The sequence below is a fragment of the Mobula birostris genome, chromosome 2 (assembly GCF_030028105.1).
Source record: "Mobula birostris isolate sMobBir1 chromosome 2, sMobBir1.hap1, whole genome shotgun sequence".
Classification (NCBI taxonomy): Eukaryota; Metazoa; Chordata; class Chondrichthyes; order Myliobatiformes; family Myliobatidae; genus Mobula; species Mobula birostris.
In genome coordinates, this window is record NC_092371.1 from 213,725,950 (window position 1) to 213,745,568 (window position 19,619).

At 41.3% G+C, this 19,619-nt stretch overlaps 1 protein-coding gene and 1 non-coding gene across 2 annotated transcripts in view; one reads left to right on the forward strand and one right to left on the reverse strand.

Moving 5' to 3' along the window:
- Positions 1-19,619, forward strand: part of c2h8orf74 (chromosome 2 C8orf74 homolog) — a 45,827-nt gene that overhangs the window by 5,152 nt on the left and 21,056 nt on the right. Inside the window, exons 2-3 of the mRNA XM_072279000.1 lie at positions 11,267-11,459; positions 14,197-14,600. Coding sequence (XP_072135101.1) covers positions 11,267-11,459; positions 14,197-14,600 — 597 coding nt within the window. The remainder of the gene's footprint in view (positions 1-11,266; positions 11,460-14,196; positions 14,601-19,619) is intronic.
- Positions 772-854, reverse strand: trnal-cag (transfer RNA leucine (anticodon CAG)). The gene has a single exon. It is a non-coding gene; the product is annotated as a tRNA-Leu (tRNA).

Genomic DNA, 19,619 nt, shown 5'->3' on the forward strand with positions numbered 1-19,619 from the left:
GATGAACTCAGCAGGTCGGGCAGCATCAGTTAGAAACGATGAGTCAGTCCTGACGAAGGGTTCCGGCCTGAAACGTTGACTCATCGTTTCTAACTGATGCTGCCCGACCTGCTGAGTTCATCCAGCGTACTGAAAGTGTTGCTTTGATCACAGCATCTACAGATTATTTTGTGTTTACTATGTACACTCACCTATACAATTACCCATGTCAGGATACTGTTCGTTAGAAACATAGAAACAAAGAAAACATACAGCACAATACAGGCCCTTCGGCCCACAAAGCTGTGCCGGACCTGTCCCTACCTTAGAACTACCTAGGCTTTACCCATAGCCCTCTATTTTTCTAAGTTCCTTGTAGCCATCCAGACGTCTCTTTAAAGACCCTATCGTTTCCACCTCCACCGCAGCTGCCGGCAGCCCATTCCACACACTCACCACTCTCTGCGTAGAAAACTTACCCCTGACATCTCCTCTGTACCTACTTTCAAGCACCTTAAAACTATGCCCTCTCATACTAGCCATCTCAGCCCTGGGGAAAAGTCTCTGACTATCCACACAATCAATGCCTCTCATTATCTTGTACACCTCTATCAGGTCACCTCTCATCCTCCGTTGCTCCAAGGAGAAAAGGCCAAGTTCACTCAACCTATTCTCATAAAGCATGCTCCCTAATCCAGACAACATCCTTGTAAATCTCCTCTGCCCCCTTTCTATGGTTTTCACGTCCTTCCTGTAGTGAGGTGACCAGGGTCCTATATAGCTGCAAAAATATGTCAGGAGTGGGATTCGAACCCACGCCTCCAGGGGAGACTGCGACCTGAACGCAGCGCCTTAGACCGCTCGGCCATCCTGACTTGTGAAAAATTCATCCTGACTTGTGAAAAATGTTGACTATAGCTCAGCATTTAACGAGGTCCTGATTAATAAGCTGCAGAATCTGGGCCTCTGTACCTCCCTCTGTAATTGGAGTAACTGGAAGACCACAATCTTGTGGATCGGTGATAAATTCTCCTCCTTGCTGACGATCAACGTTGGCACACCTTGGCAGTGTGTGCTTAGCCCACTGCTCTACTCCCTCTGTACCCATGACTGTGCGGCTAGGTATAGCTCAAATACCATCTATAAATTTGCTGATGATGGTAGAATTTCAGATGGAGATGAGAATGCATACAAGAGTGAGATATACCAACTAGTTGAGTAGTGTCACAGCAATAACCTTGCACTCAGTGTCAGTAAGACGAAAGAGGTAATTGTAGATTTCAGGAAGAGTAAGATAAGGGAACACAAACCAGTCCTCATAGAGGGATCAGAAGTGGAGCAAATGAGCAATCTCAAGTTCCTGGGTGTCAAAATCTCTGAGGATCTTACCTGATCTCGACATATCGATGCAGCTATAAAGAAGGCAAGACAGTGGCTATATTTCATCAGGAGTTTGGGGAGATTTGGTTTGTCACCTAAAACTCTCAAAAACTTCTATAGATGTACCATGGACAGCATAGTATCCAGGACATCTTCAAGGAATAGTGTCTCAGAAAGGCAACGTCCATCACCCAGGGCATGGCCTCTTCTCATTGTTACTGTCAAGAAGGAAGTACAGAAGCCTGAAGGCACACACTCAGCAATTCAGGTTTTACCCCTCTGCCATACGATTCCAAAATGGACAATGAACCCATGAACACTACCTCACTTTTTTTCCTTTTTTTTATATATTCTTTCTATTTTTTCACTATTTGTAATCTATTCAATGTACATATATAAATAAATAGGCATCCGTTAGTCTCTTGAGACCATGGATTTGAGCCTTGGAGGGTTTCTAAGGCACAGGCCTGGGCAAGGTTGCATGGAAGACCGGCAGTTGCCCATGCTGCAAGTCTCCCCTCTCCACGCCACCGATGTTGTCCAAGGGAAGGGCACTAGGGCTGATATAGCTTGGCACTGGTGTTGTCACAGAGCAATGTGTGGTTAAGTGCCTTGCTCAAGGACACAATGTCATGTACCCCGTGATGGGTTAAAGAACCAGCAGAAATGGAAAACACTTTAGAGTCCGGTATTGCTATTAACTAATGGAATTTATTAGTAACTACGCAATACAGTAATATAAATGCAGATATATAGAACAGGTTAGCAATGATTATATATAAGTAAGTGTGGAAATATATGAAAACCAACCTTCCTCAAGTCTAGGGGTAAATAGATAGTCTTACGATGATGAGTAAAGTTCAGTTCAGTTCGTGGTATTGAGTTGAGTAGTGATGGGGAGAGAGAGAGAGAGAGGGAGAGATTTGAGTCTTCAGGTGAGTTGACACCTTGGATCTTCCCATTGTCCTCCGAAATCCTTTAGAAGTCACCGACTGTGACCACAACAAAGGGGACCATTCTTCTGTGGTGGAATTATTAACCCAGGCGAGGGTTGGACACACAAATAATTCCCCACTGATCATGCCCTGTTCACACTGCAAGAGCCACTGATCGATCCGCCTAATTGATCCTCCAAAACCCACTTTTTCTGTGGGCACAACAAAGCTCATTCAGTGTCCAAAACCATGTGTCTGTCCATTTATCATCTGACCTTCCATTTATCTCACTGTGCCGAATACTAGCTGTCCATCAACCAGGTCCTCCCCTCTCTCTCTGTAAGAATACAGAAGCTGAAACCAGTGTGCTTGTAAAAATGTAAACATGCTGCAGAAAACCCATAACATCATCTAAAGCTGTCTTCATCTCTCTCTCTCTCTTAAAAACAAGATGTCAGTGTTAAATAACTCTCTCTCTTTTCAAAAGCACAGTTCATAGGGGTAATTCAGGGCCCCATCACAACAACACACTGCCTCAACTGAGGCTTGAACTAGCAACCTTCAGATCACTAGACCAACACCTTAACCACTTGGCCATGCATCAACACATGTATACATACATATATATGTTTACTGTAATTCAATTATGTAGTTATTTATTCATTTATTTTCATTCTATGTTATCATGTATTGTATTGAACTGCTGCTGCTAAGTTAACAAATTTCACGACACATGCTGGTGATAATAAACCTGATTCTGATTCTGATAATACACTCCAACACACTTAGATTAACATTACCTAGGACAGAAGGTGGAAGTGGAATAACAGGCATAAAAAAATGACTCAACAGGCTATATTTTCATCAATGGAAGCAGGATTCAACACTCCGTGTGAGTAATTCTGATAAGTACACAGCACTAAACTTTAAGCACAACCCAGAACTGAAGAAATTATCACTGTAGAAGAAAAAGTTAACCAATGGAAAAGCATGACCCTCCATGGAAGACATCCCCATGATCTGAGTAGACTAGATGTTGGCAAGGAAGCGTTGAACGTCTGGCTTAGGGTTGCAGTCTTCTTCCCTGAAAAAGAGGGGTTCCTTGTCACAATACAGGACTAGGTGATTAACACAAAAAAAAATCAAACATGCACAGGAAAAGACCAACAAATTTAAGATGATAAATGCAGAAGGTGCTAAGAGAAATTAGAAACAATCCAACTCATTACAGGATCCTGCAGCAGTTTAAACTAATTTGACAGGGGTATGGGAATCGGAGTGATAGCGCCGAGGATGAGGTTGTTGGCTTACAAACAAAGGTAATGCAAGCAAAGCAAGGAGGGGCTGATAGGGCAAAATTGCAGTTAACAGGGTGAATTACAATATAAGGAGCGGACAAAATCGAAAAGGTTGAATACAGGACTGAAGGTGTTATATTTGAATGTGTGCAATATACAGAATAAGGTAGACAAACTTGTAGCACAGTTAAGATATGATGTTGTGGGCATCACTGAATCATGGCTGAAAGAAGATTATAGTTGGAAGCTTAACGTCCAAGGATACACATTGTGTCAAAAGGACGATAGGTAGGCAGAGGGGGTGGTATGACTCTATTGGTAAAAAAATTAAATCAACTCATTAGAAAGAGGTGACATAGGATTGGAAGGGGTAGAGCTAAGGAACTGCAAGGATAAAAAGACCCTGATGGGAATTATGTACTGACCCCCAAACAGTAGTATGGATGTGGTCAACAAGTTACAACAGGAGATCAAAAATACATGTTAAAAGGACAATATTACAATAGCTATGGGGGATTTCAATATGCAGGTAGATTAGGAAAATCAGGTTGGTGCTGGATCTCAAGAGAAGGAGTTTCTAGAGTGCCTCTGAGATGGCTTTTTAGAGCAGTTCGTGATGGAGCCCACTAGGGGATCAGCTATTCTGGATTGGGTGTTGTGCAGTGAGTCAGAATTGATTAGAGAGCTTAAGATAAAAGAACCCTTAGGAGAAAGTGATCATTATATGATCAAATTCACCATGAAATTTGAGAAGGAAAAGCTAAAGTCAGATGCATCAGTATTACAGTGGAGTATAGGGAATTACAGAAGTGTGAGAGAGGAGTTGGCCAAAATTGAGTGGAAAAGAACACTGGCAGGGATGACAGCAGAGCAACAATGGCTGGAATTTCTGAAAGCAACTCAGAAGGTGCAGGGGTATACATCTCAACGAGGAAGAAGTATTCTAACCGTGCCTAACAAGAGAAGATAAGATGACATAACTGTGACATCTAACAAGATGACATAACTGTGCCTAACAAGAGAAGACAAAACACAAAACCAACATAAAAGCCAAAGAGGAGGGCATATAACAGAGCAAAGAGTAGTGTGAAGTTAGAGTATTGGGAAGCTTTTAAAAATGAACGGAAGGCAACTAAAAAGACATTAAGGAGGAAGAGATGGAATATCAAAGTAAACTAGCCAATAATATTAAAGAGGATACCAAAAGTTTCTTCTGACACACAAAGTGTAAAAGAGAGGAGAAAGTGGATATTAGACTGCTGGAAAACAATGCTGGAGAGGTTGTAATCTGTTACAAGGACATGGCGGATGAACTGAATAAGTATTTTGCATCAGTCTTCACTGTGGAAGATATTAGTAGCATGGTGGAAGTCCCAGAGTGTCAGGAGTTAGAAGTGTAGGAAGTTGCCATTACTAGGGAAAGGTTCTTAGGAAGCTGAAGGGTCTGAAGGTAGGTAAGTCACCTGGACCTGATGGTGTACACCCCAGGGTTCTGAAAGAGGTGGTTGAAGAGATTGTGGAGGCATTAGTAATGATCTTTCAATAATCACTAGATTCTGGAATAGTTCTGGAAGACTGGAAAATTGCAAATGTCACTCCACCATTCAAGAAAGGAGAGAGGCAGAAGAAAGGAAATTATAGGCCAGTTAGTCTGACCTCAGTGGTTGGGAGGATGTTGGAGTCAATTGTTAAGGAGATGGTTTTGGGGTACTGTTCAAATAATAAGTAGGATAGACAAAGAAGTATCAATTGATGTTATATACTTGGATTTTAAGAAGGCCTTTGACGAGGTGCCACACATGAGGCTGCTTAACAAGTTAAGAGCCATGGTATTACAGGAAAGATACTAGCATGGACAACGCAATGGCTGATTGGCAGGAGAGAAAATGTGGGAAAAAAGGGAGCCCTTTCTAGTTGGTTGCCAGTGACACCACTAGCCATGTTCTATAGTGCCCTGTGTTGGGATCGTTTCTTTTTACATTAAATGTCAATGATTCGGATGATGGATTTGATAGCTTTGTTGCAAAGTTTGTGGACAATACGAAGATAGGTGGAGGGGCAGGTAGTTTTGAGGAAGTAGGGAGGCTACAGAAGGATTTAGACAGATTATGAAACAGGCAGAGAAGTAGCGGATGGAATACAGTGTCAGGAAATGTATAGCAATGCACTTTGGTAGAAGAAGTTAAAAGGGTAGATTATTACTAGAGCAAAAATTCAGAAATCTGAGGCGCAAAAGGGCTTGGGAATCCTTGTGCAGGATTCCCTAAAAGTTGATTTGCAGGCTGAGTCTGTGGTGAGGAAGGCAAATGTGATTCATTTCATTTGAAAAGGGCTAGAATATAAAAGCAAGGATGTAATGTTGAGAGTTTATAAAGCACTGATGATGTCTCACTTGGTGTATAGTGAGCAGTTTTGGACATCTTATCTTAGAAAGGATGTGGAGGGGGTTCAAAGGAGGTTCACGAAAATGATTCCAGGATTGAATGGTTTGTCATGTGAAGAGCGCTTGATGGCTCTGGGCCTGTATTCACTGGAATGCAGAAGAATGAGGGTGACCTAATTGAAAACTATCGAATGTTGAAAGGCCTTAATAGAGTGGATGTGGAGAGATATTTCCTATGGTAGGAGAGTCTAAGACCAAAGGTCACACCCTAATTATAGAGGGGTGTTCTTTTAGAACAGAGACAAGGAGACATTTCTTTAGCCAGAGAGTGGTGAATCTGTGGTATTCATTGCCACAGGCAGCTGTGGAGGCCATCTTTATGTATATTTAAGGCAGAGATTGATAGATTTTTTATTGGTCACAAGGCAGGAGATAGGTGCTAAGAGAAAAATGGATCAGCCATGATGAAATGGTGGAGTAGACTCGATGGGCCAAATGGCCTAATTCTATTCCTATATCTTATGGTCTTATATCAGAGAGGTTGAAGTCATCCACAACAATAGACCTGTTGTTTTTAACTTCTTTCCCTGATCTTCATGCATACCTTTTCCTTGATGTCCTAATGGCTACTGGGATATCTGTAATATAACAGCATCGGAGTGATTACACTCTTCTTATTTTTGAGTCCTACGTATTTTAACTCAGTGGTTGAGCCTTCCATTATGTTCCCTCTGGGTGTGCTGTGATAGTGTCCATGGATAATAATGCAATTCTCCCCGCCTCCACCTTTTACCTCCTTCTCTAAATTTTCTAAAACATTAAAACCTGGAACATTAAATATCCAATGCAATCCTATCCTTCTCTCAAAAGTCTTTATCATAGTTCCATGTATTGATCTAAGTTCATCACCCTGATACTTAGCATTCTATCTAGCCTTAAAATAAAAGCCCTTCAACCTATCCTATTACTTAGCCCCTGCCTGTTACTAGACGTAACATCGACCTTCCTCTCAATCCTTCCATGTTATGAACTGGTGCTCTGATTTCCACCCCCCTGCCAAACTAGTTTAAATCGTCCTGAGCAGCATTAGTGATTCTCCCAGCCTGGACATTGGTTCCCATCCCGTTAAGGTGCAATCTGTCCCTCTTGGAACCTGCTTCAGAAGAGGCTCCAATGATCCATGAACCTGAAATCCTGTCGCCTGCACCAGTTCCTGAGTCACACAGTCTCTTGTTCTATCTTTCTATTCCTACCCTGACTAGCTCATGGCACTTAGAATAATCCAGAAATTTCTACCTTCAAGGTCCTACTTTTCAGCTTCTTTGCTAACTCCCTATACTCACTGTGCAGGACTTCTTCCTCTTTTGTACCTGTAGATTGGAGCCAATGTGTACCATGACCTCTGGCTGCTCACCCTCCCCTTCGAGAATGTTCTGCAACCACTCTTAAGACATTTTTGATCCTAGCACCTGCGAGGCAACATATGTAACATTGGGTTTTAGTTAAAATCAATTGTGAAGTGCAAGCATTGCTTTGTGCACCTTTTTGAAACTGTGGGTTGCATGCTTCCCAGTGAGGAACGTGTCAAAGTGCAAAGGATATTTGTCTTAATGCAATTTGGGCTGTTCTCTGGAACATGTGGAAGCAAGATCATTGGTGCAGTACGTAATGGGGTGCACATTATCTGAATATTTATTGGAAAAGCTTCGACAGAAGCCATTGATGGAGTCAGCTGATCTACAATAGTTGATCAGGTTTCTGTTCATATGAAATGTGGTTTACTTTGCTTTTAGAGGCATCCCACCACTCTCTCTATACACCCACCAATACCAAGTGTGCTGAAACTTTCTTCAGGATCTGTGATATGACTCCCTCCATATGTTGTTTTAGAAGCATTGTAGTAACACTTGTGTCTGTCCAGGAAACATTTAGACATTTCATCCCAAGGAGTCCCGCAGGTTCCTTGCAACACTTGCAGCTGATCATTACCACTTTTAGAGATACAACGATCACGCCACATAACCGAGGTTTGTTCAGGCGTTACTCCGCAAGTTTCATGTGGTTTATATCTATATCCCAAAAAAATATTGCAGATCACATTCCCTCATGAAGTCTTGCATAACATATGCCAGTGGAAGGCTCAGTTCAGTAGTGCCAAACGTGTGCCATCCACCTCATTTAGTGCTTATTTTGGTTTCTATCTGTGGTTATTTTGTAGATGATATATTTGCTCACTCAATGTTGGGATAAACTTAAATTCACTTGAATGGCTAATTTCTTATTAATGGTTGGCAGCACAATATTGCTCACATTGTCTTTGCATATTTAATCAAAGGAAAGGTTACGAAAGGTCCAAAAAACTAGGTAATGATAGAGATCTAGAAAATTATAGGGCCAACAGGAAGGAGCTTAAGAATGAAATTAGGAGAGCCAGAAGGGGCCATGAGAAGGCCTTGGCGAATAGGGTTAAGGAAAACCTCAAGGCATTCTACAAGAATAGGACCAATCAAGTGTGACAGTGCAAAAGTGTGTATAAAACTGGAGGAGATAGTGGAGGTACTTAATAACTACTTTGCTTCTGTATTTACTACGGAAAAGGACCTTGGCGATTGTAGGGATGACTTACAGTGGACTGAAAAGCTTGAGCATATGGATACTAAGAAAGAGGATGTGCTGGAGCTTTTGGAAAGCATCAAGTTGGATAAGTCACCGGGACCAGACGAGATGTACCCCAGGCTACTGTGGGGGGTGAGGGAGGAGATTACTGAGCCTCTGGCGATGATCTTTGCATCATCACTGGGGATGGAGAGGTTCCGGAGGATTGGAGGGTTGCAGATGTTGTTCCCTTACTCAAGAAAGGGAGTAGAGATAGCCCAGGAAATTATAGACCAGTGAGTCTTTCTACAATGGTTAGTAAGTTGATGGAGAAGATCAGGAGAGGCAGGATTTATGAGCATTTGGGGAGGCATAATACGATTAGGAATAGTCAGCACGGCTTTGTCAAAAGCAAGTCGTGCCTTACAAGCCTGATTGAATTTTTTGTGGATGTGACTGAAGGTTCATTGATGAAAGTAGAGCAGTAGATGTAGTGTATATGGATTTCAGCAAAGCATTTGATAAGGTACCCCATGCAAGGTTTATTGAGAAAGTAAGGAGGCATGACGTACAAGGGGACCTTGCTTTGTGGATCCAGAATTGGCTTGCCCACGGAAGGGAAAGAGTGGTTGTATTCTGCGTGGAGATTGGTGACCAGTGGTGTGTCTCAGGGATATGTTCTGGGACCCCTTCTCTTCATGATTTTTATAAATGACTTGGATGAGGAGGTGGAGGGATGGGTTAGTAAATTTGCTGATGACAAAAAGGTGAGGGATGTTGTGGATAGTGTGGAGGGCTGTCAGAGGTTACAGCGGGACATTGATAGGATGCAAAATTGGGCTGAGAAGTGGCAGATGGATTTCAACCTAGATAAGTGTGAGGTGGTTCATTTTGGTAGGTCAAATATGATGGCAGAATATAGTACTAATGGTAAGACTCTTGGCAGTGTGACGGATCAGTGGGAACTTAGGGTCTGAGTCCATAGGACACTCAAAGCTGCTGCGCAGTTTGACTGTGTGGTTAAGAAGGCATACAGTGCATTGGCCTTCATCAACCATGGGATTGAGTTCAAGAGCTGAGAGGTAATGTTATAGCTATATAGGACCCTGGTCAGATCCCACTTTTTGGAGTACTGTGCTCAGTTCTGGTCACCTCATTAGAGGAAGGATGTGAAAACCATAGAAAGGGTGCAGAGGAGATTTACAAGGATGTTGTCTGGATTGGGGAGCATGCCTTACGAGAATAGGTTGAGTGAACTTGGCCTTTTTTCCTTGGAGCGATGGAGGATAAGAGGTGACCTGATAGAGCTGTATAAGATGATGACAGGCATTGATTGTGTGGATAGTCAGAGGCTTTTTCCCAAGGCTGAAATGACTAACACGAGAAGGCACAGTTTTAAGGTGTTTGGAAGTAGGTACAGAGGGGGTGTCAGGGGTAAGCTTTTTACGCAGACTGGTGAGTGTGTGGAATGGGCTGCCAGCAGCTGTGTTGGAGGCGGATACAATAGGGTCTTTTAAGAGACTCCTGGATAGGTACATGGAGCTCAGAAAAATAGAGGACTATTGGTAACCCTAGGTAATTTCTGAAGTAAGTACATGTTCGGTACAGCATTGTGGGCTGAAGCGTCTGTATTGTACTGTAGATTTTCTATGGTTTTCTCTGAAAATAACTGCTTTATATCAGCATTTTTCTGGGAAATCCACACATTTCTAAAACTTATTTAAAAGAAACCCCATTATTAATGCGAATACTGAGTACATGAACCTTGAACACCTGAAATCGAAATGAGAACAGTAGTAAACATGATGCAATTGGACAATTGCCTCAGAATGACTGGCTTAGAAGTTAGGAATGGTTATAAAAGTGAGGGGAACTCAATTTATTTTTGTGTATTTTAAGAACTTATTTTAGGTACAGAGGAGATCTCAGGGTTAAGTTTTTTACGCAGAGAGTGGTGAGTGCATGGAATGGGCTGCGGGCGGCGTTGGTGGAGGCGGATACGATAGGGTCTTTTAAAAGACTCTTGGTTAGGTATATGGAGCTTAGAAAAATAGAGGGCTATGGGTATGCCTAGGTAGTTCTAAGGTAAGGACACGTTCGGCACAGCTTTGTGGGCCGAAGGGCCCACATTGTGCTGTAGGTTTTCTATGTTTCTTTGTTAACATGAGCAGACAAAGCAGCACATGGGAATAGATTACAAGATGCAATCCAGAGGGGAATTGTAGACTGCCTTGTTACAGTTTGTCATAGAGCCATACAGCATGGAAACAGGACCTCCAAGATGACCATTAAGCACACATTTACACTTATTTCATTTTAATTTTATTCTCTCCACATTCCACAATTTCCCCCATCCTTGCTCTAATTCTATCACATGCCTATGCATTAGGGACAATTTGCTATGATCAATTAATGTACCAGCCCACATAGTTTGTGATGTGGGAGGAAATCCATGTGATTACTGGGATAATTTGCAACTTCACACAGGCAGCATCCAAGGTCAGGATCAAACTTGGAGTTGTGAGACAGCAGTTCTACCAGCCGTGTTATTGTGTCACCTCTTGCATGCTTCAGACCTTGTTGTGTACCTTTGGGAACTGTGTCCAGTGATCGAGGTCTGCAGTTTGTTTGTAAACTTAATTACATTCATTAGATTTGTCTCAAGATATATATATTTTTTTCTTTTTTGGTTTTAGAAAGAAGATGGTCGTCGACATTTAACAAAATTGCTAAAATGGGAAGATTTTGATGAAGAGAGAGATTTAAAACCAGGCATACTACTTGACTATCTATATGACACTATTATATTTGCTGCTGACAAAGGATTTCCATGGCCCAGTGTTGCAGTGGCAGTTTGCTTTTCACAGGAATTACTTTGTGAAACTGAAGGTAGTAACAAAATTCAGTTTATTGCAATTATTTTTATAATGGAATTAGCTCAGGGACATAGTTGTTTTAAAAGGTATTGATGATTAATACACTTGTTTACACATAATAATTATTTCTTGAATACTCTATGTGATGTCCTTGGATATTGCCTAAGTATCGCATGGAAATTGGGAATTCACATTCTGATGTACAGATTGAAACTTTCTAATCCAGCACCCTAGGGATCCGACTGGTGCTGGACTACAAAAAAATGCCAGATTACAGAAATAGTCCCAAGAACCTCTTGTCAGATTCTAAAGTAAATCTGTGAAGTGCCCTCCTCCTGTGAATCAGCATCCTGCAATGGTACAAGTATCAATAGAAGAAATTGCCTTGTCAGTTTCCATAGCAAATCCTTTAGGTGGCCTTGCATTGTGAATCAGCAGCCTGTAATTAGGTAAACCAGTTCAATTCTCTGTATTGATTTATTGTTAATTAATTATTTAAATTATTTAATTTGTTCATTCATTCATTTACTTGTTCACAGAAATTTCATAGAAGCATATTTTGATTCTGCATCTCTGTTTATTAGTAGTGATAAGTAAATTTCATAAGGGCAAATTTCTTTTACCACTACTGTTGTAATTCTAGGGTACATTGTATATATTATAAAGTTTAAAACAGAAGTAGAAAATGATTTTACTAATAAATTTGCTAATACATCCACCTTTGATAGACACTCTGCAAACCAAAGGTGCCAGATTCAAAACATGCTGGACCAAGAGTGTTGCCAGATCACAGAATGCCAGACCAGAGTTTTAACCTGTTTGCAAATGCTTGTTTGCATGTAGAAGTGGATTTGGCCAGCTAATATATTAACATAAAATACAGGAAAACTACTGAAGTTATACAGTGCTTGGTGTCACAGTTCACAAACTTGACCTGTCTTGCTAATATTAAAGGATAAAGAGGTCACAGATAATTATTTACAATATTATTTCCTGGTATTTACTAAAATTATATAAATTGCATTTATTTTTTCTCATTGTTCAAGTGTATTTTCATGCTTTTTTTAACCTTCACCTCCCATTAATGATTTTATCTTTTTAAAGGTATTGCTATAGTACCAGTCTGATTTATTTTTGAGGATGTATTTAATTATTTATGTTTGAAAGATTGAATATTTACTCACATCAGTTTAATCTGTAACTGACTTTTCTCCTAAATGGATTGAAGAAGGTAGGTTAGCAACACCTTATAAATACTGATTTTAATCAGCTATGATCAAATAAAAATGTGTGAAATACTATATTGTGAACATTTCTGAGATGTGACATTTCTGAGAAGTGTCTGAAAGCATCTTCTATGAAAAATAGGAAAATGGGAAGATTTGTGGGATACTACATTCAAGCATAAAAGTCTGGCCAACAAAATTTTTTACTAAACTTGAGATATCAGAAATTAAGGTGTCCATTTATTATTATAGCTTAATTCTATGTGAATCAGTGTTTTAATTAGTGAAGTTTATCTATATGAAAACAGCTAGTTCAACTAGTGAAAACCTGTGATTCATTTTGCCATCTTTGCATTGAAAAATTAGATAAGTTAACTTGGTAAAAACTTCATTCTTGAAAGTAATATTCTTCACAAAGCAGATGAATGTTTTGTTTGTTCTGTTAGCTCTGGGTTTTGTGCAATTTCATGATCCATGCGTAGCTGTTGTGTCTCTAATTCAAACGGTAATCATTATGCCTGTTCTTCAGTGCATTCAGGTATATTCCAGAATAGCAGGGTATGTCTGTATTAATTTTGAAAAGGCAAACCTGGTTTCAGAACCTGTTTTGATGTACGGGATGTGAAGTGTAATTGTAAGATTAATCCAGTATTGGAATGGGGAGTTCAATTTCATATATACTGTACAAATATTTCACACAATAATTATAAAGGAAGCTTTCCATTTTTGACAACTAATGCATCCTTGTCTGGAAGTGAGAATACTTATTAATTCCTCAAGTTCCCCTCACAATATCTCTAGATTTTTACTCTCTAAGTCAATCGATCACACAAAAGCTTTTCACCTTCCATTTTCCACTTCCTCACTGACCACTCCTTTTATCTCCTTTCTAATTGTATGAGAGAGGTAATAGAGACCATAGTAAACTAGTTACAGCTGTTGTGACAGGGCCACTCTTGTGCCATTGCTTCTGCGTGGATCTGTGGCATTTTTCACTTTCCAATCCTGTGTAATAGGCCACTACTATGTGATAGATATTTAATCCCAGATATAAATCAGCCAATTTAAGATCCTGAGTTGTTTTCTACGCCAATCTAAATCCATCACTGTGGTGGCTTTCAACCTCTCTTTCTGTACTTCATCATTTCTCTCTTAATTTCATTTGCTTACCTTTCTTGCATGAATTAAGAAATCCTTTATCACACTCCATCATGAGATTAGTATTTTATCATGAGATTAGCACAATACTAATCTCATGATGTTCTCAAAATGCTCAAGCAAATTCAGAAAGACATTTCCTACAATGATTTGAATCATTGAATGGTTACAGTACAGAAAGAAAGAATTTAACCCATTGATTCTCTCCTGGCTCTCAGCAAATTGTTTTTGTGGGCTAAAGGTTTGGCGTTATATGGGTTTGCATTATCGTAGTATGACTAGTATTCTCAACGCACTGAAGTTATTTTCCCATCGAGTTTTTAATAAACCTAATTATCAATCCTTTTGTTTTGATTTCACTTTCAGGAAAAACTATTCAGGAAGCTATTGGAAAATTGTGGGATAAATGTGAACAATACCAAAATAAACTGAATTCTAATTACCTCCAACATTTAGCCAATTATTTACTTGGAACTTTCTTCAAACATTATCATCTCTACCAATCTGTACTGTGTAAACTCAGAGAGGTTGATCAAACCATACATAAACTTGTAGTCCAGGTACCCCAAGAAGTTCCACCTTTAAAGAATGGAACAGACATTGAGCTTTGGGAATACCAGCAACAATTGGCAAAGCTCAGTGAAGCTGAAGCCCAGTTACGTAATGGTATGTCAGCATTTCGTGAGGACAGACTGTTGAAAAGTGAACAAGAAGTGGACAAGTTTTACAAGGACCTTAAATTTCAAAATAGAGAAGTGAATGATAAAGCAGTAAGTAATCCCTTCTTATACAATTTCAACAACGTGTTTAAGTATATTGTGACAAAATTCTAGCTGAAGGTTTTATGTAATTAGTTAATTGGTAAAGTTGAAGTTAGGCTATTTTGATATAGGAGACAGGAGTTTAAGGTTGTAACAGGACTAGACAATATTTTCATAGGCCATAGATGTGCTTTTACAATTGTGCCTTTCTATTTTTTTTACTTAAACAAAAATAAATTAGTAATTGGTGTTACATTTGAAACTAATTTAGGCTGCAGTTATATTACAACTACTGCTTTGACTGGTGCAGTGGTTATATTATAAATGCAGGCTTAATTACTGCCCTCACTAGTTTTGTACATCTTCATTGTCTACACAATCAATAGAGTAAAATGTAGCAAGGAAATCTAGCAAGTTACTGACTTACAATTCTAATTGTCAATTGAGTACTATATCTGCACCAATGCTAAACAGAATTAAAAGAAGTTCTTCATCTGGTCAGAGAAAGCGAGGAGGTGATAGAGAGGAGCTGTAGGCAAGTAGTCACACCAGGGCTTCAGAGACAGGTAAGTGGGTAACAGTCAGGAGAGGGAAGGGCAAGAGTCAGATACCAATGAGTACCCCTGTGGCTGTCCCCCTTAACAATAAGTACTCCTGTTTGAGTTCTTTTGGGTGGGACGACCTACCTGGAGGAAGCAACAGTGGCCACGCCTCTGGCACAGAGTCTGGCCCTGTGGCTCAGAAGGATAGGTAAAGGAAGAGGATGGCAGCAGTGATAGGGGACTCTATAGTTAGGGGGTCAGACAGGCAATTCTGTGGACACAGGAAGGATTCAAGATTCAAAAAACTTTATTGTCATTCTAACTGTACATCAGCTCTGCAGGGCAGAATGAGACAGTGTTTCCCAGGAGCAGTGCAATCATAACATAACAAATGCAACACTAAATAATAAACATAACAATAAATAGTTAAACACAACAGCCACATGTCAGTTAAAATCAAGTTATAAGTGTCCAGTGCAAGTTAAAAGTGTCCAAAGCAGAGTCAGGTAGAGCAGCTATTTAGCAGTCTGACTGCCTGTGGGAGGAAGCTGTTTAGTAGCCTTGTGGTTTTACAAATGTAGTTTTGATGCTCCTGTAACATTTGCCTGATGGCAGAAGAACAAACAGTTCATGGAGAGGGTGTGAGGGGTCTTTAATGATGTACCGTGTCTTCTGGAGGCATCGACTCTGAAAGAGGTCTTGGACAGAAGGTAGGGAGACCCCAATAACCTTCTCTGCTCCCCTAACCACCCTCTGCAAGGCTTTTTTGTCGACAGCACTGCAGCTGGAGTAGCAGGTTGTGATGCTAAAGGTCAGCACACTGTCAACCACGCCTCTGTAGAATGTAGTTAAGATGTTAGTGGGGAGTGATGCTTGTTTGAGCTTCCTCAGAAAGTGCAATCTCTGCTGGGCCCGTTTCACAATCCCAGTGGTGTTCCTGGACCAGGTGAGATTGTCTGAGATCTGCACTCCAAGGAACTTGATGTTTTCCACTCTCTCCACTGTGGAGCCGCTGATGCTGAGGGGTGTGTGCTCAGGCTGAGACCGTCTGAGATCAACTATCATCTCCTTGGTTTTGGTGACATTAAGCAACACGAATAGTAGTTTGCCTCCCAGGTGCCAGGGTCCGGGACGGTTTTGATCGTGTTCACGATATCCTGAAATGGAAAGCTGAACAGCCAGAGATCGTGGTACGTATTGGTACCAATGACATTGGTAGGAAAAGGGAGGAGGTCCTGAAAACAGAAAACAAGGAGTTAGGAAGAGAGTTGAGCAGCAGGACCTCGAAGGTAGTAATCTCAAGATTACTGCCTCTGCCACACGACAGTGAATATAGGAATAGAGCGAGGTGGAGGATAAATGCGTAGCTGAGGGATTGGAGCAGGGGACAGGGATTCAGATTCCTGGATCATTGGGATCTCTTTTGGGGCAGGCATGACCCGTACAAAAGGATGGGTTGTACTTGAATCCAGGGGGGACCAATATCCTGGCAGGGAGGTTTGCTAAGGCTATTGTGGAGAGTTTAAACTGGTATTGCTGGGGCTGGGAACCAAACTGAAGAGACCAAGGTAAGGACAGTTGGCTCACAAATCGAGAAAGCTTGCAGACAGTGTGAGAGGGAGGATAGGCAGGTGATAGAGAAGGGATACGCTCAGACTGATGGTTTGAGATGTGTCTATTTTAATGCAAGGAGTATCATGAACAAAGCAGATGAGCTTAGAGCGTGGATCAGTACTTGGAGCTATGATGTTGTGGTCAGTACAGAGATTTGGACGGTTCAGGGGCAGGAATGGCTACTTAGAGTGTCAGGCTTTAGATGTTTCAGAAAGGAAAGGGAGAGAGACAAAAGAGGTGGGGGCGTGGCACTGTTGTTCAGAGATAGTGTCGCAGCTGCAGAAAAGGAGGAAGTCATGGAGGGATTGTCCACTGAGTCTCTGTGGGTGGAAGTTAGGAACAGGAAGGGGTCAATAACTCTACTGGGTGTTTTTTATGGACTACCCAATAGTAACAAGGACATCAAGGAGCAGATAGGGAGACAGATTCTGGAAAGGTGCAATAATAACAGGGTTGTCGTGGTGGAAGATTTTAATTTCCCCAATATTGATTGGCATCTCCCTAGAGTGAGGGGTTCAGATGGGATGGAGTTTGTTAGGTGTGTTCAGGAAGGTTTCCTTGCACAATACGTAGATAAACCTACAAAAGGAGAGACTGTACTTGATCTGGTATTGGGAAATGAACCTGGTCATGTGTCAGGTCTCTCAGTGGGAGAGCATTTTGTACAGTGATCACAATTCTATCTTCTTTACCATAGCATTAGAGAGGGATAGGAACAGACAAGTTAGGAAAGTGTTTAATTGGAGTATGGGGAAATATGAAGCTATCAGGCAGGAACTTGAAAGCATAAACTGGGAACAGATGTTCTCAGGGAAATGTACGGCAGAAATGTGGTAAATGTTCAGGGGATATTTATGTGGCATTCTGCGTAGGTACGTTCCAATGAATCAGGGAAAGGATGGTAGGGTACAGGAACTGTGGTGTACAAAGGCTGTTGGAAGTCTAATCAGGAAGAAAATAAAAGCTTCCAAAAGGTTCAAAAAACTAGGTGATGATAGAGATCTAGAAAATTATAAAGCAAGCAGTAAGGAGCTTAAGAATGAAATTAGGAGAGCCAGAAGGGGCCATGAGAAGGCCTTGGCGAGCAGGATTAAGGAAAACACCAAGGCATTCTACAAGTATTTCAAGAGCTAGAGGATAAGATGTGAGAGAATAGGACCAATCAAGTGTGACAATGGGAAAGTGTGTATGGAACCGGAGGAGATAGTGGAAGTTCTTAATGAATACTTTGCTTCAGTATTCACTACGGAAAAGGACCTTGGCAATTGTAGGGATGACTTACAGTGGACTGAAAAGCTTGAACATATAGACATTAAGAAGGAGGATATGCTGGAGCTTTTGGAAAGCATCAAGTTCGATAAGTCACCGGAACTGGATGGATATACCACAGGCTACTGTGAGAGGTGAGGGAGGAGATTGCTGAGCCTCTGGCAATAGTCTTTGCATTCTCAACGGGGACGGGAGAGGTTCTAGAGGGTTGGACAGTTACAGATGTTGTTCCCTTATTCAAGAAAGGGAATAGAGATGGCCCAGGAAATTATAGACCAGTGAGTCTTACTTCAGTGGTTGGTAAGTTGATGGAGAAGATCAGGAGAGGCAGGATTTATGAACATTTGGAGAGGCATAATATGATTAGTAGTAGTCAGCATGGCTTTGTCAAAAGCAGGTCGTGCCTTACGAGCCTGATTGAATTTTTTGAGGATGTGATTGAACACAGTGATGAAGGTAGAGCAGTAGATGTAGAGTATATGGATTTCAGCAAGGCATTTGATAAGTTACCCCATGCAAGGTTTATTGAGAAAGTACGGAGGCATGGGATCCAAGGGGACCTTGCTTTGTGGATTCAGAATTGGCTTGCCCATGGAAGGCAAAGAGTGGTTGTAGACGGGTCATATTCTACATGGAGGTTGGTGACCAGTGGTGTGTCTCAGGGATCTGTCCCAGGACCCCTTCTCTTCGTGATCTTTATAAATGACCTGGATGAGGAAGTGGAGGGATGGGTTAGTAAACTTGCTGATAACACAAAGGTTGGGGTGCTGTTTATAATATGGAGGGCTGTCGGAGGTTACAGTAGGACATCGATAGGATGCAAAACTGGGCTGAGAAGTGGCAGATAAAGTTCAACCCAGATATGTGTAAGGTAGTTCATTTTAGTAGGTCAAATATGATGGCAGAATATAGTATTAATGGTAATACTCTTGGCAGTGTGGAGGTTCAGAGGGATCTTAGGGTCTGAGTCCGTAGGACACTCAAAGCTGCTGCGCAGGTTGACTCTGTGGTTAAGGATGCATACGGTGCATTGGCCTTCATCAACCATGGGATTGAGTTCAAGAGCCGAGAGGTAGTGTTGCAGCTATATAGAACCCTGGTCACACCCCATTTGGAGTACCGTGTTCAGTCTGGTCACCTCACTACAGGAAGAATGTGGAAACTATAGAAAGTATGCAGAGGAGATTTACAAGGATGTTGCCTGGATTGGGGAGCATGCCTTATGAGAATAGGTTGAGTGAACTCGGCCTTTTCTCCTTGGAGTGACGGAGGATGAGAGGTGACCTGATAGAGGTGTATAAGATAATGAGAGATGATGACAGGCATTGATCGTGTGGATAGTCAGAGGCTTTTTCCCAAGGCTGAAATGGCTAACATGAGAGGGCACAGTTTTAAGGTGCTTGGAAATAGGTACAGAGGGGATGTGAGGGTTAAGTTTTTTTTTTACGCAGAGAGTGGTGAGTGCGTCATTGGGCTGCCGGTGTCAGCGGTGGAGGCCGATACAATAGGGTCTTTTAAGAGAATCCTGAGTAGGTACATGGAGCTTGGAAAAGTAGAGGGCTATGGGTAACCCTAGGTAATTTCTAAACTAAGTACATGTTCG